This window comes from Hakea prostrata, chromosome 1, assembly GCF_041222555.1.
Source record: "Hakea prostrata isolate BN-2017 chromosome 1, UWA_Hpros_2, whole genome shotgun sequence".
NCBI lineage: Eukaryota > Viridiplantae > Streptophyta > Magnoliopsida > Proteales > Proteaceae > Hakea > Hakea prostrata.
In genome coordinates, this window is record NC_142600.1 from 74,577,632 (window position 1) to 74,599,575 (window position 21,944).

Genomic DNA, 21,944 nt, shown 5'->3' on the forward strand with positions numbered 1-21,944 from the left:
CATGTGTCTTCTTTACTAATTGAACTAATCCCTTAATGGTCACTTCAATTATTATAAAAAAATTAATAATAATAAAGATCACTTAAATGGTGATTCTGTTGTAGTAAAAATGTGCTTGGAACTCCTTGATTCACTCCTGATCCAGGTCTGGTTCCTAAGACCAAAACAGTGGTGAGAGTGGGCCCCATTATCTATACTATCAATAGGGTCAATTATAACAAGTCACACACTCATATTCCGGAAATACAGAAACAAAGGAATTCCGCGATCGAACTACCAAAATAGCCTAAAAATCCGAATCCTAAGTGATTCTTTTTGGGTTGAAAGGTTAAGACTTCATGGTTCTTATAGACCTAATTCATTGAAATTCCATCCAGTAGAAACGGAAGAATTATAAATCTCCAAAATAATACATAGCCTCTGGGGACGGGAAACCACCTCCAATAATTAAGTCAGTTTAGGTAAGAAAACCAGAGCCTCTCCCTTGAGAAATAAATGCTTAAGGAAATGAAGAAAAGAATGTTCTTCAAGAATAATTACAGGAGAGTAATGGCTAGAGTATTCCCCTCATACCGTTGTTCATGCATAGTGATGATTTATATTGCTGGTCCATACCTAAATTGATAGTAGACACTCCATAGCCCTTAGATGAGCATGGCTTAGATGGAGGGTGGAGATGACTTCTTAGAGAGGTTTGCTCAGCAAATTAAACCTTGTGATCTTCACGACAGCTGGAGATCTTGGTGGTGAATCAAATGGTCGGCATCAGGTTGATCTTGATGTGACACCAGCCTACAATTGGGGGGACAAAAGGTGTTGATGCTGCATTCGAGGTAAGCTTTGGACAAATGAGAAGCCTCCTCACCAGCAATGAGCATTTAATGATTCTTAGCGCATTTAATGTCGAATTAAATACTGTAATTGACTTCTAGATAAAGATGCGTTGGATCTCTTATTTACGCTACTTTTGCCAAAAAATCACATGAGGACAGCTGTGTGTCACTACATAGTTTTCTTTGCAGCTGATATCTCTTCCGAGAAGTGCCAAGTCTAAGAAGTACCAAATGAATCATATTGGGCCAGATTTGAACCCTTTACTTGGTCTAAATAATTTGAACTGGTTCATTGGCTTGAACCATAATGACCATAACAAATTTTATTATATCCTTTATATTCTCTCAGCCTTCTTAATCACCTTGAAGGTAATACTATTCATGTTGTTGTGTCTACAGACAAACTTAATTTCAATATTAATTTACATACAATATAATATAATATATGATGATGGGAGAATGTTGGGTAGTGTGGAGAGAATCTAAAGATAATATAATATATTATAATGAAGGGGAGTGGTTCAGATTCTTTCCAGTTTAAGATATCTACAAACTTTCCCAACCTGGATCGGTCATCATAGCTTCCATTTTGGTCAATAGATTGAAGATTATTTTATATGAAGAAATGGCAACCCCTATCCCCTCTTAAACCCATAAACTTAATACATGCTACTAAATAAATAAAAAAATAAACTTTATACCAATTTTATATTCCCTCTAAATCGATCCCATGGTCGCATTTTCACTTTTTATGATGAAAAAAGATCTTCTGTTTCTGGGCAGAGCATCTAGCCACTAAATGCCCTACCCGTGACATCGGGGAACAAATTCTAATACTACGGGAAGATCATACAACAACTAGTGGCATGAATGGATGCTCTACCCAGTCATGGGATCTTAGATCTTGATTTTCACTTTTCATATTTTTATAGCTAGGGTCATTCACACATAGTAGTGCTCAATACCCTTCACTATTTTTTGTGAAAATTAAAATGGTTTGATACAAATAATTGTTGGTTCAATATAAATCTATGAGACAACTTTGGCATAAGAACCTATTGTTATATTGTCCATTCTTAGATGCCCTTTTTCTAATCATATTTGGAAAAACATCAATCTAAATGGTTTTTGACATGATTACACTACTTTTGTCTAGAGGAGCTACGGTAGATTAGTATTTACTTTTCTAGGCCAGTGGAGATTCTCCACATTCATCTGTCCATACTCACAAAGGTTGTTCGTGTCAGACAAGGGCACGTGAGTCCCACACTCATGTGATTGTGACTTTTGAACACCAAATAGTATTTTTATCTTATAAGAAGTCAAATTGATAAATTAGATAACTCAAAAAATTAATGCTATTTTTTGAGTTATCTAATTTATCAATTTGACCTCTTATAAGATAAAAATATACTAAAAATACCTTTTGGTGTTCAAAAGTCACAGTTAAGTCTTGATATGTTTATGTTTTGGTAGAATCTTCATATAAGTATGTTAAACATCTCAAAATTACAAGAATAATCCTGCAAGAAAATTCCTTGAAAAGGGTTTATAAAAAATCTACGAAAAACATGGTAAGTATCATCTTCGTAGTGCATGGGAATGCATTCGGGACCGTCACTTATCAATGGACTGGGCTTATTTGATATTGTTTTCTTTGCATCAACCTTGGTTTTCCTTCATTACTTGGCTGGCGATTAAAGGAAGATTACAAACAAAAACATGTCTATCTAACATGGGAATTATAGAAGATTTGCGCTGTCCTGTGTGATTCAATGCCTAAAACAAAAGACCATCTCTTCTTTAATTGCCTTGTTTCCACTTGGATCTGGCGTGCGGTTTTGCGCTTGAATGGATTTAATCGTGCTCTTCTTTCATCGCTATTGGATGAACTTCAGTGGCTCCAATCTCACTATCTGGGTGACTCTTTTATGATGTAGGTGCATAAGTTTAGTTTTACACCCACAGTCTATCAATTATGGGAATCTCGAAATTTCATTCTTTATCGGAATGAGAGGAGACGAGCGTGTGTTATGCTGAATCTCATATTGGATGATACCCAAAATCGTTTCTCACATCTTGTCCAATGCGTGGAAGATTCTCCCAGTCATTGTACCTTCTTCTAAAATTGGCAAATTGTTGTTAACCATGCTCTCTCGGCTGAATTGCGTCTTTGTTGGACTAAACCTCCTTCTCACTGAGTTGCAATTAATTGTGACGGTTTAGTTCACTCGCCCACCACTGGTTCGTGTCAAGAGGATATGGAGCAATTGGAAGAATTTCTGCTAGTGAGGTTCTCTTTGCTATTGCAAGTGGATGTCTTTCGCTTAGTGCCTTACGTATGGAATTGATAGCCATCAGACTGGGTATGCGATATGCACGTCATCGGGGTTATTCCTATGTCAAAATTTGCAGGGATTCCACTCTGGCAATCCAACAAATTGCTCAGCCTAGTGAAGCGTTATGATCAACTCGTGATATTCTAGAGGATATTTGGGGAATGCGACCTATGTTTCACCATTGTGTATTCATACATCATCTCAGGGGATGTTAATGCAGCCGCTAAACTTTTTGGCTAGTTTGGTTTTCAACGAAGATGAAGTAGAAATTCTGGTTGAACATTTGCCAAATCGGCTCTCGGTTATTGTCGAGCAAGACCGGAATGGCTACAATTATTTTCGTTCCTAGTTTTATGTAATATTTATATCATATTATTAATATAAAGCGCCTATTTAACTAGAAGAAAAAAATCGACCAAAAACGAGAAAGATGGATATTTATTGGAAAATTCCACGTCATTATTTTTTGAATCTTCATTTTCCTTGAACCATTGTCAGTTCGCAGATCCCAGGGAGTAAAAGGGTAAAACGAAAGATAGAGAGGGAGGGAAATCCCTGTCCGGGTAGGGTAAATCAACCTCGGATACGAAGGCGCCTATAAATGCCAGCTTAAAATATATAATAGTAATTTCATGTCCGTTCTTATAAAATGTTCCATTAAAAGAAAAAGGAAAATTCACATAAATGATACGAGAAAACTTCCATAATAAATTACTACCAATAAAAACATTTTTATTTCTAAAAATACCCAAAATTGTTTCTAACATTTCTCATAACACACTTGGGACCATTTGATAACTCACAAAGTTTTTGTACCACGAGAAACATTGAAAATAGTTATGAGGGTTTCTAAAAAGAAAAACACTTTTTTGCACGCTTGATCAAACTTACTTTTGGAAGTTGAAACAACATTCATAGGGATGGATGGAAGAGATCTTAGCAAGTCGTTATGTTTAAGTGTAAAATCTCATAAATATTTTTTTTTAAATTGTTTTATTTAAACTTGACGAGGAGAAAATAAGGCTAGACAGGGTTCAACAACAATTGGGTTGATGACCTCCAATCGGGACTAGCTCCACCATTGAAGGTGGCATGATCACTAAAAGAAGGTGGCATGATCACTAAAGATTCGGCATGGACGATTGTATTCTAAAAGGTAACTAACATTAATATGGAATGAACAATCGTGCCAAAGAGGGTAACTACCATGATCTCCGGAAGAGGGGTAAAACCCTAAGATCGAACAGCTATGAAAGAGGATGATGAACGAATCCAACGGTCGGAAATAAAAGGTCAATCCTATATAAACTAAAGGTCACACACAATGAAGATAATTGGATCATTTTCTCTCCATTATTGTTTTCAATTGAAGCTCTCCAACTAGTCAGAGCTCTATGGTGATCCATTACTGACTTAGTCTTCGGAGGTGGCCACTCACTGTACGGTCGGGCCACATCGGACGTGTGTTTTACAGGAATTTGAGGGGCGAACCATCGGGCCACATCGGACGTCTGTTTTACAAGAATCTGAAAGCTGAACCATTGGGCCACATCGACACGACTAGCCGGAGGTGGCCACCCCCAGCGGGCCACATCGGACGTGTGGGGGGGGCGGGGGGGGCGACCATCGGCCGGACGTCTGTCTTACATGAATTTGAGGGCCGAACCATCGGGCCACATCGGACGTCTGTCTTACAGGAATCTGAGGGCCGAACCATTTTTGGACGCATCTAAAGTCAATCTGCACCTAAGTTCTTGCTTCAAAAAATAAATAATAGTGTTTCTTTAATTAGAAATTTTCATAAATTTTAAGCAAAAACATGCATAACAATGCTTTTTGGTCAAATTTTTAATTTTTATGTACGTTATCAAATGGGTTATTAATGGAAAAGTACACATTCTTCCGCTGAAAGAACAAAAGCACTAGCTCATGGGAATTTCTTTTTCATTTAATTTGTCTTCAATTCTTTTAATTTCTTAAATTATATTATTATTTGTTATTTGGACTTTTGGAAAAAAATCTCCTAGACCCTATTTTTTGGATGAAAGAAAATATCTGAATCTGAAAAAGATAGATGAGGACTTATTTGTTGTTAATCCAAATCCAATATTAAGTATCAATGGATAAACAAAAGTGAAACCCTTTTTCCTCAAATACATTTAGAATTTTCCCTCAAATACTCTATTAAAGTAAAAGAAAGAAAAGCTTTTGGTCTGGTTCTCTCTCTACTGTTTCAGAGCTCCAAAGCAATAGTGTCGTCAGACTCAGTAGTGCTCTGTACCCTAGAAATCTCTGCATGGGAAGGGACTGAAAAGGACTTGTGAAATCGTAGTTGAGACTTGGAGCTCGGATGGACATCAATGGTGACCCGGTGACCCCAATTCCTCTCTAGCTTTCCTTCATTATTATGTGCTGTTGTATTGTTCTGTGGGCACACTGACCTTTTCTCAGACAGTCTCAGAGTGCCCAGAACCTTTTCTCCAACTCCTCCAATGGCGTCTTCTGTAATTTCCTCTCTCTCCTCGGAGTCAGAAATTATCGGCCCTGACGGCCAAAAAGTGTTCTCTCTTTAATTCAAACTTACAATTTTCAGAAGAATTCTCCGTTAAACAATAGACCCTTGAAATTTCATTTCAGGGCCTCTGTTCTTCTTTCGCAAGTCCTATTCTTTTCTTGGGTTACTTGCATTTCTCTCCCCGAGCTTCCAACTCCAAATCTTTCAATGGGTTTCTGCTTAGAATCACTTTTACTAGATGGGTCCTGTTGAATTTCTATCTGGGCGTCTGAGTTTTTTTATTTTCTTGAAGGTTCTTCAAGGTTGTTTTTGCTGCTACTTCCTCCATAGAATCAGCATTGTTCAGTTGTATCTTCGGTTTCAGGGTTTTAGGTTTGCGATCGGTTAGGGAGAGTTGAGACTGAGAGAATGCAACTGTTATCCTCCTTTAACTTTTCCTTTTTCTCTCTGAGATTTTTGCTCTTGTCAGCTTTTTTGGTCTTTTAGTTTTGCTCTTCCTTTCTCTTTCTTCATTTTTCTCTTCCCGATGAGGCTTTATGATCTAGGGTTTCGTAAGCTGTATCGGATTCAAACTTGTAGCTTTAATCCGAGTCCTATGTCTTGAAATTTAAAATCCTTTTCTGTTTCTAGTAAAATTTTCTTATTTAATTGTCATCATTGGCTGTTCCTCTTCTTCTTCTAAATATTTTTTTTTCCTTGAAGGTTCACTGTCTTTCTAGATTCCATCTCTTTGTTTTCATGGAAAAAGTAGCTATCTTGTCTATTCTCTGAGTCTTAGAAGACGTTACACCTTGGACTTACAATCTTCTTCTGTTATAAGCTTGCAAATTTAAGGCGCTTGATTCTAACATTCTAACTGCATTTGGTGTTTGGATTACTGTTCAAGTTCCTTTTTTTTTGTTTTTCTTTTTATTTTTGTTTTTGGGTGCAAACTGTTCAAGTTCTGATGGAAGCATTTTCTATGGGATTTTAGTATCTTCAAAATACAGGATTGTGCTTTGGTTAAGAATCAAGGTACAATCAAGTGCTGCTTTCAAGGTGATCGCATCTCTAACCTCTGTTCACGTACTTTTTTCCAAATCAAATACCTTTGTCGGAATCCCAGTTCAGATCATAGTCTGTGGATCCGTTTCTATCAACCATTGTAAGAGGTGAGAGCCTTGTGATTTTCTCTAGAAAAAGCTGCAGATAAGGAAGCTTAGGAGGTTTTGGTTTACCCATTAACAAGTTGCAGAGTTGCGTGTTGTAATCAGTTTAAAAGTAAATGCATGGATGGGAGAGAAGCCATGGCGTTACCTGGGTCTGCATCATATTATATGCTGCAACAGCAGCAGCAGCAGCAACAGCAACAGAGAGGAGTAGCAGGGTCAGGACCTGGAGCTCAAACTGGGTTGCATGGACCTCCTGGTTTTCGTCCATCATCTAATCCGACCATGGCGATGCAACCAAATATTGGTGCTGGTTCTGCTGGATCAACATTTCAAGTAGAGCCTTCATCGGCCATTTCAGCTGTGAGTGCTCCAGGTCCATCTGGGTTAACACAAGGAGAACCTGTCCGTAGAAAACGGGGCAGACCTCGGAAGTACGGGCCTGATGGCGCCGTGTCATTGGCACTATCTCCCTTGTCCACCTCTGCTCCTCCAGCCTCTTCAACCACTCCATCTCAGAAGCGTGGTAGAGGGCGGCCACCAGGGACTGGCAAGAAGCAACAATTAGCTTCTCTTGGTTAGTAATCGAAGACTAATTTTTTCTATGCTATGAATTAGCCAAATGGATCTGGTTTCAATTATTCTGAGCAATGATCTGTTTGGAAGTTTCAATTTCACATGCTTTTGTTTTCCATAAGGCCATGAGACACTGTCATCCTGTCCCCGGGTATCTTAAAATCCTAAACTGTATCATACAGATTATTTAGTAGGTTGTTAATGTGTTTGCTCCAATGCAGTGTTTAGGTCTGCACGATCATCATAAGAATGATATCACTATTTCTGGTACCAGACTTGGGTGAGGTTGAAAGCTCCTGGGACCCGAATATTTGGTTCATTTGTTAGCTATAACTGTGTTTCCGTCCATTACAACTAGCAGTTTATCCTAAGAAGCATCATGATACTGTGTTAGGCTCTGTTCTGTTCTTGATTATTCTTCCACCTTCACTCCATCTGCATTCTTATACACCCCCCCCCCCCCCAAAGAAAACTCTGTTCGTTCTGCATGGCATGAATGCCATTGCTAAACCCACAAGCTAGTTCCTTTGTTTTGCTTCGTTTTCTTGTTTTTATTCCTAAATTTTATTCTATAGTAATTATAGTTCTCGAATTTTTTATATTATTACCTTTTACTGATGGATTTTTTAGTCCCAATTGCTAATAATAAATTGTCATTTTAGGTGAATGGATCTCTGGTTCTGCTGGAATGGGTTTTACTCCCCATATCATCACAATTTCAGTAGGAGAGGTATTCCATTTTCCATTTTCTTTTATTGTTACCCCTACGCTTGAGATTGTACATGAAATCATAAACCATTAGCTTTTCTCAAGAAGGGGAAGCTTGGCTTGGTTATTTAGTTAACCTTGGCTCCATTAATGGTACCCTGTCATCTTGTGCTACTTGGAAACCAGAAGACTTCTCTAAAGATTTCAGAAAAGGCAGGATGATGTTTACTGGAAAGAATATGGATAATGCTTAACATGATGTGGCTTTTTCTGAAGATAGGAGTCATTTTCCTTTCCCAATGGTCACTGTAATTTATTAGAATTGGTGCAGTTGAAAAGCCTTTAGCCTTGCTTGATTATAGCATTTCTTCTGCATCTCACCTTTTGGAGCTTTTATTGGCTTTATGGTATCTTGACTGTATTTGCCTGCAATGTAATGGTCCAGCCAAGGAAATAGTATGACTTGAATTTTATATCATCTCTTGCAGGACATTGCCACAAAAATTATGTCATTTTCACAACAAGGGCCAAGGGCTGTATGCATTCTTTCAGCCAATGGCGCTGTATCTACAGTGACACTTCGTCAACCTTCGACTTCTGGAGGGACTGTCACATATGAGGTTCATGTAGTTTTTCTTTTCATAACAATACTATTTGGCTGATGATGCATCACTTATTTTTTATTTGGGAAGTCTTGGGAGTTAACCCATTGTCCTGGCAAATAAATTGCCTGCAACCTACTATTCACTTCAGAGATATGAAAGCAGGGGATCAAAAGAAAAACAGGAGGTTTGTCTGTGTTGATGATCAAATGCATTATCAACCTAGGCCCAGGCCTATAGTTTTAAAAAATGCTTTGCTTGCTAAATATTTGTTGTTGGAAGGCCTTCTGAAATTATCTGTGCCTGTGACCATCGGTACTTAAGATCGTCACTTGTGGGGAAGATGTTTGTGTTTTTTGTTTACAAAACATTTCATATGGTCAACAAAATACATTTTCCGTCTATGATTTTCCTAGCAGTTCTGCTTTTCAGTAAATACGTGTATGAATTGCAAACATGAGCATACTTTCCTGTATGAGTGCCTCTTTCTCTGTTTTGTGCTTGTGAATTAATTTCAAAATGCGAACCCAGTGCCAAAGGCTTCCTCACAAGCAGAGTCTGGGGGAGGGAATATTCCTATGTAGCCTTACCTCAGCAATTTTTGCTGAGAGGTTGTTTTGATTTGTGAATTAATTTCAAAATTACAAAATAAGTCTGCACTGAAACTAGAAAGAGTTGACTACAGTACTTGGTACATTACCTAGGTAAAGTTAATTGTATCTTGAATGTGGTTGTGAGCTTTAATTATGGATGTCACTTTCCCCTTGATATATCTGCAATTTCACTTGCATATTGTACATTTCTCTAGCATAAGAAAGAAGGATGCCTTTATCTTACACTACCTTAGTTTGACTAGTATCTGGTGCACTTTCAACATTCCAATTGTTCTCTTTGCTTCTTCCCATGCATACATATGGATGGCAACTGATTGTGATTTCATTTGTTTACTCATCCATCTTTAGCAAAATTTAAATCAGTTATTTGTAAAAAAAAATTATCAAAGAAAATTAAACCCATAGACACCTTGGTCTTTATTTACAAATAAGCCTAAAATAGTAATTACTCTGATTGTGTGGCGTAATGAATACTGTATACAGTGAACAAGGATGTTTTTCGTTATTTCCTCCTAATTATGTTACCATGGCAACTTATTTAATTTGTTTCCATTTTTGTAGGGTCGTTTCGAGATATTATGTTTATCAGGATCTTATATGCTAACTGACAATGGGGGATCCCGCAGCCGTACTGGTGGTCTTAGCATATCCCTTTCCAGTCCTGATGGCCGTGTTATTGGTGGTGGAGTTGGAGGAATGCTTATTGCAGCAAGTCCAGTTCAGGTATGCTGACCCTATAATATCATGTGTAACCCATCTATAATTATTTAGGTTTACTTTCTCTTTAATCAAGATTGTTTATAGAAAATACAAAAGTTTTAATTTACTTTTAAGTTTGCAGAATTGTAGAAATTTGAATGATCGGATATGACCTGTTATACTTTGGCATTTTCTTTGCAAAAGCTTCTTCTTCTTCTTTTTTTTTTTTTTTTGGGGGGGGGGTCCTGTTTTGTGTTTCTTCATGTATTTTATATTTGTCTTAACGATTGAACCCACCAAAAAAAATTAAAAAAAAAATAATAATAAAAAATTGTCTTAACGAAGAAATTTTGTTTTCCATCTCTTTTATACCTTAGGTGTGTCTAATATTATGAAGTTAATTTGATATTAGGCCTTCAATTGTATGATTTTCATATTGTTAATGAAAGTATATGATTTCTTCCACAGAAAAAATTATATAATATATTTTTTTTCAGTTTTTCATGGAGAGTCTCCACTTGGCTGATTTTGAGTTGAATTTAACAAATCAGATGTTGGGAGTTCTTTATTAAGAGGATTTGCCTAAAGTCTGGAATGCCTTATTTACAATGTTCAGAAGCCTTTATGAATGCCATTAAACTATAGAAAACTTGCATGTTCTTTCCTCAAGGGAAATTAAGAAATTTGTACCAACTAGGTGCTATTGCATTGGTCAAATGGTTAGGTTGCTATTCCAACCTGTTAGTTGTGGCTTCAAATCTTGGAGACAGCCAATTCTACTGAGCAGGGTGTAAGGCTGCATGTATATGACCCTCTTAAAAACTCTAGGAGCATTGTGCATCGGAATGCACCTTTTCTTTGTGTCAATTAGGCTAAGAGTGATTTTTCATGATGAACATGAAAAAAAATCATTCACAATTTTATGAGATTTTGATGCCCCCTCTTCCTCTTCCTCATTAGAAAGTCATCTCTTCCCAGGTTAGATGTAGATTGCATCTGGCTCTGACCTCTAATAATCATGTATTAGAGTTTCTGCTGGACGAAACCATCAGCAGGTACACAAAAAGAAATAATGGCTATGCATTTGAGGTTGCTTCCAAAATATGAAATGTTAGTAGAGGCGACACCCTTATCTCAACAGTTCAGAATAGTCGCATCGATTATCCACATAGATCTTATTTGCTGTCTCTGCTGCTAAGGTTGGTTGGTGAGCTTTGCCAGTTGGGTAGTGTGTGAAATTATCATTTTTTATTAGTTTGTAATATTCCCAATAAGAAACCAAATGGTTCCCACATACACTTCTTTAATCAGATTAAAAGAAAATTTGAATATTACAATAAAATCAAGTACAAATTTGTGTAAAGTGATGACTTATTTAGTTTAGATCTTTCTGAAATAACTGCTCTTCTAAGAATTACTAGCATTTGGGCTTATGGGATCCTGCAGTATATGGGATTTTACCATTTGTACTCTTTTGTTGCATACCTCGTTTATTTTTATTTTTTTTTGCCAGTGTGCACACCTTGTAATTCTATATATTCATTATTGATAACTTCTTGCCTGTTGATCATTACCAGGTAAATAACTTCATTGACCAATGAACTGTCTGTAGTTTTTTCTCTTTTATTTTTTTGTCATTGCCTACATGGGTTGTCAAGATATTTAAGTGCCTATAAGCTTGAGGCTTGGGTATATCTTTCTCAAAGAGTGTGGGTTTATTGTGCTGGTTGATGTTTGTGGAAGCACCAATTTCAGCATTTCCCTTTTTTGGGTTCTAGATTTGTGCATATCTACTAAACTCTTGGGATGTTTTGAATTTTGGAATGGCCATTTTATGAGTTTGAATATTGATTATGTAATGCTATTATTTTTGTAGGTGATAGTGGGTAGTTTTGTCTACGGTGGTGGTTCAAAAGCAAAGAACAAGACAGGAGCAGGTTCACAGTTGGGGCCAGAGTCTGATGTACAAACTGGTGATAAATCATTGACCACTCCAACAAGTGCCCCTTCCAATCAAAGCTTGACTCCTGCTTCGATGAGTGGATGGCCGGGATCTCGGTCGATGGATATGAGGAATTCCCACATCGATATTGACTTGACTCGTGGATAGACGATTACAGCTACATATTTGTACATGCCATCAAGTAGAGAGGACATGGTTGGTGACCTGAGGAATTCCCTTCTTTTGCTCACCAATGGATAATGGTTTGTGCTAACATATTTTTGTAGCATGGTCAAGCATTCTGTGAAGTCTTCCAATTCCAAACAGTGTTAGATTAGTGAAATTTAGATTAAGGCCACCTTGGTTGAGATCTTTGTAGATTAATGGAATGTTGGAACCTTCCTTCCTGTCAGCTCTCATGGGGGTGGAGATAAAGAAGTCCTCAGCCATATTGTGGCTCAGGGGTCGAAGAACAAACCTTGAGAAATTTAGTCGAACTCTTTTGAGTCGTAAAAGAGAGATAGCACTTCATGACTGAACCAAAATGAAATGGCTGGAATTTTGTGAAAATATATTGCATCAGAATCTCTCTTGAATACAATGATCCTTCATTTAACATGAGATTTTGCCATCTTAAAACAGAAATTTGCCTTCAGACATATCTGAATATTGGAAATGTGAGGAGATTTCAACTTATAAAACAAGGATTCTTGTTCAAATGTGTTTATAATAAATTAACCCAGGAGTTCCCTGAGTTAACCTCCACCAACAATCAGGTCAATTACTTCAGATGCAGATTTTGGACAGAATCCTCGCTTTTTTGGAGAAAATCTTCACTATCCCATCCATCCATTGTTTCTGTATAACATGTCTAATGCACGCCTGAAACTTAAGGCCATGTATTCCGAACTCCAAAATCTTTTTTTCTTTAACCAAAACTCCAAAATCTGCAAAGAAGCAGAAGAAGAGACCGAAACTTATATACATTAATTTAAGGAGAATTCATTAGAAGAAGCACGAAGAAGAGAATAAAAAATCGCTGTCCAAGCGTATATGGATGCTCTGGAGGAAAGAGACCTAAATCAAGAAAAAAATGGCGCAATGAAATCAGGAGGAAAACCAAATCTCGCTTGGATAAGAACTTACCTGTTTGAAGTTGCAGAGAACGATGATGAGAGAGATCGTTCGAAATCCCAACGAACCTCAGAATCCGAAACCCACCGCAGAATCTCACCGTATTCCCAATCAGACTGATTTATTAAACGAAATTGTAAGACGAAGTCGTGCTGCCATGAAAACGCACTCGCAAAGCGGCAGGGTTTGATCTAACGGTTCTACTGAATTACATTTATCTTTAAAATTTAAAAATTTTCGTAATTTAAAGTAAATTTACCAAGGAAAAAAAAAGAAGCAAACTTTGGAATGATCGAAAAACGATTCAGATCAAGGAAAGTCTTGCCCCATTCTACATGGAGATCTTATAAGCTCTGCAATTTTCGTCACCTTTTAAATCCAGTAATAGAGTTACGGTTTGAATCTTCTGCAAGTTAGACGAAAGTTTTCCCAAAAATGATTTTTTTTTTCTTCTTCTTGCACAGTCAGAGATGATAAACCGTTAGAAGGAGCCGAAGAAGAGGGGAGAGCAACAAGAACGAGAACTAAACTTAGCTACATCAATTCAAGGAGAATTCATTGAAAAAAGCTTCAACAATAGAATTAAAAAAAAAAAAAGAAACTATATGTTCGATGAAACCATAATGCAATATATTATGTGTTGGTCCTAAGCTGACTAACTGCATTAGCTACATTATGAATAATCAAATTTTAAACATGAAATAACTAAAGTTCCTATCAAGTTATTTAATACATTGTGTTAATATATAGTTAAAAAAAAATTAGTCATTAAATGTTAATTGTATATTTAAAAAATATATATTCAAAAAAAAGAAAAAAATATAATAATATAACATATTACAGTTAACAAGTGACTAAAGGTGTTAGTCTAATAAGAAGAATCAAAATTAGTTTGTGGTTCACTAAGAGGACTCACATATAAAAAAATCTCTAAATTGAATTCAGGGCATTTGTTTGAAATGATATTTAGTTCAACAAAATGCAAATAAGTCAACATAAAAAACATGGGGAAAGATAAGTCAACGTATTTGAGAAGAAAACGTACGGATTTGAAGATAATTTTGGAACTATGAGATATCGTCCAAGAATATCAGATTCTAGGGAAAAGTTCAATGATGGAAGATGATAAGTGCTAACCACCTAACTATTTTATGAGTAAAAGAGGAAAATTTTGGTTACTTCTACAACTAGTAACCTTCATCCTGTTGCTTCTTGTATTATAGCTTCACTGGTATTATAATTTAATCCTTAATTAATCCTGCTTTATAAAATTACAACAATTTCCTCCTTCTCGGATGAAGTTTGCAACTAAAGGATGAAATTAGAACAAAAGAAAATATCACTAAGACAAAAAACCTGTTTGAAGTTGCGAATTTAAACATAATTCCTTGAGTGAACAATGTGATATAGTCCAAGAAGATCAGATTCTAACGAAGAGTTCACTAGTAACCTTCGCACCGTCAATTCTTTTATTATAGCTTCCCTTGTATTATAATTTAATCCTTGATTAATCCTTTATGAAATCAAGGTTTGACGTATCGGTTGGTGTCGCCATGTCGGTGGCCGGCGACACCACCGAAACCCAGAAAAGTCGGCGACTTGTCAACGACATTTAGCGGGCGAGAGTAACTTCAGTTCAGACAGTTGTGCACAGTGCACCGTCGCAGACCGAGAGAGAGAGAGATCAGACAGAGGGAGAGAAGAGATTGCACAGAGAGAGAGAGGGAGAGATCGCAGACTCAGGTTGCAGCCTTCACTTTATGTGGTTAAGGAGAATAAACAGGGTTCCACTGCCCAATTCTGGGAACAAATGAATCTACATCTGTGATCGAACAACTTTCCTCTTTTGATCGATCGACAGAAGGGTTTTGATGACATCGACCCAGTGATCTAGGCAAGCGCCGGGCTTTGGAACAAACTTTGACGGCCTCGGGAGAAAAAGATCTTCTTTGCTTGATAGAAGACGAAGTCGTTGCATGCGTGAATGCCGCTTCGATTTCGTTCAGTTATGCTCAGGCTTGTAGCGGTGGAGGAGAAGAGTTGGAGAGGGAGAGATCGCAGAGAGAGATTGCAAAGAGGGATTGCAGAGAGGGATCGCAGAGAGAGATCACAGGGAGAGGTAGTCAGGTGACTCAGGTCATGCGGGAGAAGAGTTGCAGGCTTGCAGCGGTGGTGGAGTCGTGGAGAAGAGTTGGAGAGAGACAAAGCAGAGAGGGTTTTCGATCAGTTTTGTTACCGGAAAACGGAGAGAAGACCGGAATATTCAGTCCGTTGAAAATTTGGAAGAGCTATCAACTATTTTCTTCCTCTCTTTCGGCGGTAGAACACACCAGCAGCGGTTGTACTCATGCCGCCGGCGACAAAATAGTTGATTTCGTCGACATTTCAAAGGTTCGACGAAAAAGCACCGATTTCCGGCGATTTTCCGGCGACAAGTTGTAACTTTGTTTCGATGGCCAGTGTCGTGTCGCCCATGTCCGACATGGCGATATATCGCTGAGTTTCGGCGATATATCGCCGACATTAAGTACCGTGTATGAAATTACTATTGGTTCCTTCATTTCTAATGGTGTTAAGAGGCTGTTAAACTTGTATATGTAATGTAAATTTTGTTATTCGTTAAAATTACAAATATGAAATACCACCTTAAGAGGTGACATCTTTATACATATATATGTTCAAAATTTCCAAAATAATATTAAGTTTTTTATTATTTATTTACCCTTTACATCATCTCAACAAAATCTGATTCTTTGAAAACTAAAATGATAATAATATAAGGTCAAAAATAGATATTGTAAATCTTTTGGCTTCTTAGTTTTTGTGAAACGCAAAGTAAATGTTGAACATGTAGCCAAGCTGGCCCGGATGAACCTCATATTCAAAAAATAAAAATAATAATAAATAAATAAATGTTGAACATGCAGCCTAAATAAATTTTTAACACCACTAGAAAATATGGGGACAAAATTAATTTTGTAAAAAAAATTCTATTTAATTTATAATTAAACTATAATACAAGGTAGCATTAAAAAGAAATTCTTAAATAATAACTGACCTCAAGGTTAACTTGGGATTTATGAAAAATAAAATGATAACACCCATCAGTTTGACAATAAAGGAGTTTCATAATTTCAGCAAAAATCTAAGATTAGATTAGTAATGCACCAGAGAACCTATTAACAAAACCCGTCTTTAAAATAAAAGACAAGGGTTTTATTTTTATTCATGCATGTATAATCGGAGTCTCAGAAATGTAAACTCTTTTTATTTTTTTGTCAAATATAACTTTCTATTACGCTCTCTAGTCTAATGCTAGAGGATAAAAGACGAGTGTTTACAATGCAAGCTGGTGGGGACTGCCACCAAGACCTGCTTAACTGAAACATCTTGGAGCCACTGGCTAAGAAATCCGCCGGGGCATTAATGAGACTTGCTGATATAACTAAAACGAACAAAATTAAGAGATGCTGATAACCTCAACATGTCATGGACTATGCCGTAACTTGGCCAATCGAGAGATCGGGCCCGGCCGGGAAGGCAGTCCGAGAAAAGCACTGCCGGGTAATGCGAAGTTCCAAAATACAAAACAAAGCATCCCTGATAACACTAGAAATGTAGACTCATATATGCGTATCAGATCTTTAGTAATTACTATAGAAATGGAATATGATGATGCTTCCCCATCTGAGCTCCTATGAGACACCCAGCAACTTCTTTATATTTTTCTGCAGAACAAACATAACACTAGTTAAATGGAGTCCTGGACATGAAACGTCACTGATGGTTTACATCACTGAATCAAAATCCAAGGAAACAACTGGTTAGTTATTCACCTCCATGCTATGAGGAGCAGTGGTAGGTGCAAAACGTTCAACCACATTTCCCTCCTTGTCAATCAGGAACTTTGAAAAGTTCCATTTGAGGCTGTCTCCAAATATACCCCCTTTCCTTGACCTCAAGAACTTGTAGATTGGAGCAGCATTCTCACCATTAACATCAACCTGAAACATGACTCTGAGGTTAATATTTTTTCAATTATCTTTTGGAAGATGAACACGACAAACCACTGGATGCTTAACTGAATCAAAAGCGGATCTAGAATGTGAAGAATCCTAACAACATCAGTAGAAGAACATAGCAAAGTTGTAGACTATGTGCAATCAGAGGTTTATCCGAGGCCTAGGGGAAGGTCGGCTCAGGTATCTTGAAACAAAACCAGAGAGAATTCTATTTGATGAAGGCATCAAATCCAAACTAAACAAGAGCTCTACTCGAATGGCTTGAAGGTCAATCTGACTGGAAAGATGAAATTTGTAGACAAACATTCTCAACCATTGGAAGTCATAATCCCTTATGTATCTAGTGACTTCCTCTAACTTGGAACTGTAAACCTCTCTTATTCCAATGGCTTTCTTAAGACAATTGAATTTCCTGGTCCGGGATTACAACTTCCACTGCAAGAGGTGAACTAAGTGAAAGACATTTAGAAGAGCTAACAGAATTAATTCATTGTATTAATCATTCACCCAGCAGTGGACAATACAAGACCTCCATCAGGAGGGGTGGGTGGTGGAGTTGCAGGAGGAGGAAGAAAAAGAAAGAATAGAGGAGAAGCAGCAGAAGGGAGTGGGGTTAAAGAAGATGAAGAATAGAGGAGACGAGGAGACATCCACGGCCATATTCCTCATCTGCTTCCACGGATTGAAAAATGGCTGCAAACGCCTTTCTTTAAGCTGGAAAGGAGATTTAATGGTATTTGCTGATGGATGGTTCCTCAGGTTCCAACAATGCCTGAGCAATTCTTAGAGGGAAGATTAGTTAGCAATGAGAATGTCCAATCGATTCTAAGAGGGAAGTTTAGTTAGCAATAAAGAAAGAGAAAGGGTCTGAACTATATCATTTAACGTTTCTAAAGCCTAACCATTTTTTCGCACCACAAAGTACAAAGGAAATTATGGGTATAATAGGACGGAAAAGAGCCATTGAAAATTCTAATATGTTTATTAACAGCAACAAATGGAACCAGAGAAAATAAATGAGGTTTTCTCTCTTTTCTTTGGAAGTAGCCAAGCCCAAGCGTAATGTAAGTATTTCAATTGTCTTTATACCTCATACCTTGTCAAAGATTGGAAACTCAGCTTTGAAGCGAGAGCAAGCAAACTCCACAATCTCTTCATTAGTACCTGGTTCTTGCCCAGCAAACTGATTGCATGGGAAAGCCAGTATCTCTAGCCCTGCACCAAGAACAAATTCAGTGATCTCATTGGAATTTATATCAGAAACATGACAACAATTGTTGGTTCTTTGAAATTAAGAGAACAGACATCTATTAAAGTTTCTCTCCTGTTAAAGGTTTCAAATCAACTTGTTTTAATCACTTCCCTCTCCCCTGCTCCCTTATGGGGTATCCTGGCATTTATGTATTCAGATTATATTCTGTTCATTTTTCTGGTTTTGGGGTGGTGGGCAAGAAATAAGAATCACACTCTGACCTTTATCCTTGTATTTCTCATACACCTGACTCAGCTCCTTGTAGTTCGTATTGGTCAATTTACTGCAGAAACCAATTAAACAAAGTAAGGGATATAGAACAACATTTTAGGAGCATATGTCATTTAGCATGGTCATCAAGTAGAACTAATTAGACAAATGCAGTGATAATCCATCCATTAGCATAAGCTAAACTTTTGATACCATTAAACAAAGAAACTAAACCTGAGATCAAAAGTAGAAATTACTGCAATCAAAACTAAAGAGTCATGTAACCCCCCCCCCCCCCCCCAAAAAAAACCCAAAAAGAAAAAGCACGAAAGACAACGAAGAAAAGATAATCTACCACTGGGAAGCAACATTAACAATCAACAGAACCTTCCCCTGATAACTGCTAAGATCCACATCATTTCCTCTAGCATCCTGCAAGAATAAGCAAACCAACACACACATCACACGAATCAATCTCCAAAGTAATAACAACCATCCATTGCAATCTAATTCCTGGCTTTAGGTAGAAGCATTCCCCAAGGTGATCCGGAAAGGCAGAAACTAAATTCTATTTGGAAGGGGAAACAGAGTAAACCCAATTCAGACTTCGATCTCATTGTTAGGTTTAAACAGTGTAAGAGCACAAAGCCTTCAAAACACAGGGTGGAGCATATAGGATCAGTGATAATTAGAAACCTGTATTTCAAGTATTCAGGCATACCTCAGGGCGAAAGTCACATCATTAAACACATTGCAAACATATCAAATTAACCCACCCCAAAATTCCCTTTTTTCGTCTGTGAATGTGGCCAAATCCCTAGAAGAAGCTAATCTCATAGTGTAAAAGAACTGGTATATAGAGGTAACTAACCTTGACAGTGAAGTCATGAACGGATCTGTATTCCTTGATTGATTCGCTAGCCATGTTAGAAGAAACTGATTTCACAGTTCAAAACGAAGGTGAAGAAGATAAAATCCTGTTTAAATGACAAGAGAACCGAAAGAGGAGTGAACAATAAATACTGTCCAGAGACGATAATATGCATTGTTGGTCAATAAAAGAGAATCTTTTCACGTTAGAAGTGCAGAATCGGTCAAACATGTCCAATGAAATTCTTTTTCTGGAAAACCTAACAGATGACTTCGCTATTTGCTTGTTCTGTAGAGGTATGTGTTCTTGGTGTGAAAATATGTGGACACAAAATTAGGCCAAAAAGTAGGAAGAAATGTGGACAAAAGGCGAATCGCCGAAGGTGTCCTGTACAAAATTACAGATTCACACTTACAACTGGGGAAGAAGAGCAGAAATTAGAGAAGATTACAGCTTGGGTTTCATTCCAATTTGCTAACCCTATTTAGAAGATGGTTTATGGATATGGAGAAAGCATCTTGGAACCTCCGTAGCTGTGAGTTGTAATCTCCATAAACCAAACCAGGCAATAGTTCATACACTATAAACCTTCTCATTTCATCCCTCTCTGTCTTAGGAACCTCTTTTAGGTTATCCACCACGTTTAGATTCATCTGCTTCAACTCTTCCTTACCCACGAACACCGAGTACTTGCCATGATTTTCTGGTAAGTGCCAAGGATACTGGTAGAAAGCCGTGAATGGATCAAGTATTACCGGAATGCAACCTGCGATTAGAGAATCGAAGACCGATTTTCGAGTTGGGCTGTCACCAGGTGGCTGTAAGCAGAATTCTGACTCTGTGAATAGCTGGATCAACGTCTCAGGGTTGCTGCAGCTGCCTGACTTGCAATCCAGGAACCGACATGCCCCATCGGTTCTTGATGTGCACTGATTGATCAATATAGATCTTGTGGTATCTTGGTCTTCAGGTCGTTCTGCGCCTGCAAATGCTACGAGGTTCTTACGGCTCGAACTGATAATCTTCGATTGCCAAGCTGCGATATCGTCGTCTGATTGAGGGTGGAAGTGGGTCGGATGTGGAATCGCAATGTCGTTAATTTCCCATGGTTGTCGCTCGATCAATAGCTTTATAGGATTTTGCATCTGTTCAAGGTGCAAGAAACGAGTCCCCCAACCATCCTTAACTGTTCGACGAAAGTCCCAAGAAATCTTCCCCAACACAAAAACATGATCCTTTCCATTATTTCGATGCCAGGATTTCTGGGCTCCGAGCCAATTCACGAGCTCAATACCCAATTTATCCTTGACATCATCGGTGGTGTTCTTTTTGAAGTGCCACCTCAAGATATCAAGTCCTCCATAGTAGGGCACGTAGAAGAGCTTGGCTTGATCTGGATCGTAAACTCTGCAAGGATGCCTCAACACCTTTGCATGTAGCAATGGCTCCAGCGAGTACTGATGAGTTCGATACCAGCCCTTGCCGAGCGCCGGAATTGGGCGACCCATTGCTTCGTTCTCCATATATTCACAGAAGCTCGAACCTTGCCATGGCATCATATCTCCACATTGAGCTAACAGGTCTTTGTTGAATTTTGAAGGAAGATCATACAGAAAAATACCCTTTCCATTGCAAGTCTTCTCATCAACGGCAGAAGAATTAGATGCCCAGGAACGATGAATCTGCAGCTGATCTTCAACTACCTTAACTGCTTTAGCAACCTTAGTTTCTTTATCATCGCTACCATCGGTGTGTTCGTCATTTTCAACGCCGTTGCTCTCCGTAAGTTGATCCGGCTCCGAAGTAAATGGGTGATGAAGTTCTAATTGCTCTTCTACTGCCTTAGCATTGGCAATCATGGAAGTTGAATCATCGTCATAATTTTGGTCAACACCAGCATTGCTATATTGGACCATGGTAATCTTGGAATCTGGGTCATCGTTGTTGTGGCTAGCAACACCAACCTTGCTATCTTGGGTGCTACCACTGCTGTACTTGTCAATGGTGGGGTGGCTGCTGCCACTGGTGGTGTTGATAGCATCAAAACTTGATCTTATAGCGTCGAAGACTTGGGTTCTCTCGCTATTGCTGGTTTGATTGAGGGAAATAGGGAGGTTGAAGCTAGGGTGGGCTCCTGCTGAGAGACAATAGAGATCACTGAGTTTGCGAGAAGAGACACAGACATGGAAGAAAGACCCAGACATGATGATGGAAGAAGAAGACCAAATGAAGAGAAATATGGAAAGCAGAATCAGCATTGGTATCCGATAGAGCATCCCACATAAGACTCTGCTCATCATTCCCGCCTCTGCAACTGCTGCTGCTTTCTTTGCATCTTTAAGACTTCCTCTCCTCCTTGTCACAGAAACTGCCATCTCTAACGTTGTTTTCTCTTCGCCCTTCAAGCCCACTTCCCTTCTTCTTCTTCCCTGGCAGTTCTTGCCTTTATTTTTCAGTTCCAGGTGTTTATCTGCAACTC

The 21,944-nt window shown here is 38.0% G+C and overlaps 3 protein-coding genes across 5 annotated transcripts; 1 reads left to right on the forward strand and 2 right to left on the reverse strand.

Moving 5' to 3' along the window:
• The first annotated feature begins 5,378 nt into the window (after positions 1–5,378).
• On the forward strand, positions 5,379–12,751 carry LOC149030026 (AT-hook motif nuclear-localized protein 11-like). Of its 3 annotated transcripts, none has more exons than XM_089142348.1 (6): positions 5,379–6,838; positions 6,941–7,412; positions 8,074–8,141; positions 8,608–8,739; positions 9,897–10,058; positions 11,911–12,751. In XM_089142348.1, the coding sequence occupies exons 2-6, from the start codon at positions 6,956–6,958 to the stop codon at positions 12,142–12,144; spliced, it is 1,053 nt and encodes a 350-aa protein (XP_088998474.1). In that variant the 5' UTR covers positions 5,379–6,838; positions 6,941–6,955; the 3' UTR covers positions 12,145–12,751. The 3 variants fall into 3 exon arrangements, with proteins under 3 accessions (XP_088998474.1, XP_088998473.1, XP_088998472.1); XM_089142347.1 differs by having other exon boundaries at positions 5,379–5,543; positions 6,661–7,412; positions 11,911–12,745; XM_089142346.1 differs by having other exon boundaries at positions 5,379–7,412; positions 11,911–12,745.
• Positions 12,752–16,393: 3,642 nt separating this feature from the next.
• LOC149030027 (putative phospholipid hydroperoxide glutathione peroxidase) lies at positions 16,394–19,550 on the reverse strand. Its single transcript, XM_089142352.1, has 6 exons — positions 19,466–19,550; positions 18,950–19,026; positions 18,606–18,667; positions 18,229–18,347; positions 16,947–17,114; positions 16,394–16,838 (listed from the first exon to the last, which is right to left on the reverse strand). Exons 1-6 carry the CDS (start codon positions 19,517–19,519, stop codon positions 16,806–16,808), a joined length of 513 nt encoding a protein of 170 aa, XP_088998478.1. The 5' UTR covers positions 19,520–19,550; the 3' UTR covers positions 16,394–16,805.
• A 375-nt stretch (positions 19,551–19,925) lies between these two features.
• On the reverse strand, positions 19,926–21,941 carry RHS8 (root hair specific 8). Its single transcript, XM_089142351.1, has one exon. It carries the CDS (start codon positions 21,838–21,840, stop codon positions 19,927–19,929), a length of 1,914 nt encoding a protein of 637 aa, XP_088998477.1. The 5' UTR covers positions 21,841–21,941; the 3' UTR covers position 19,926.
• Positions 21,942–21,944: the final 3 nt, after the last annotated feature.

Bases quoted from the DNA above. Each gene is read 5' to 3' on its own strand.
- LOC149030026 (XM_089142348.1), top strand. From the start codon at position 6,956: ATGGATGGGAGAGAAGCCATGGCGTTACCTGGGTCTGCATCATATTAT. The intron at 8,740-9,896 runs GTTCATGTAGTT...CCATTTTTGTAG, and splicing joins GAGGGACTGTCACATATGAG to GGTCGTTTCGAGATATTATG. The intron at 10,059-11,910 runs GTATGCTGACCC...TTATTTTTGTAG, and splicing joins TTGCAGCAAGTCCAGTTCAG to GTGATAGTGGGTAGTTTTGT.
- RHS8 (XM_089142351.1), bottom strand. From the start codon at position 21,840: ATGGCAGTTTCTGTGACAAGGAGGAGAGGAAGTCTTAAAGATGCAAAG.
- LOC149030027 (XM_089142352.1), bottom strand. From the start codon at position 19,519: ATGGCTAGCGAATCAATCAAGGAATACAGATCCGTTCATGACTTCACT. The intron at 19,027-19,465 runs GTTAGTTACCTC...TTATTCTTGCAG, and splicing joins TTCATGACTTCACTGTCAAG to GATGCTAGAGGAAATGATGT. The intron at 17,115-18,228 runs GTATGAGGTATA...GTCATGTTTCAG, and splicing joins AGTTTCCAATCTTTGACAAG to GTTGATGTTAATGGTGAGAA.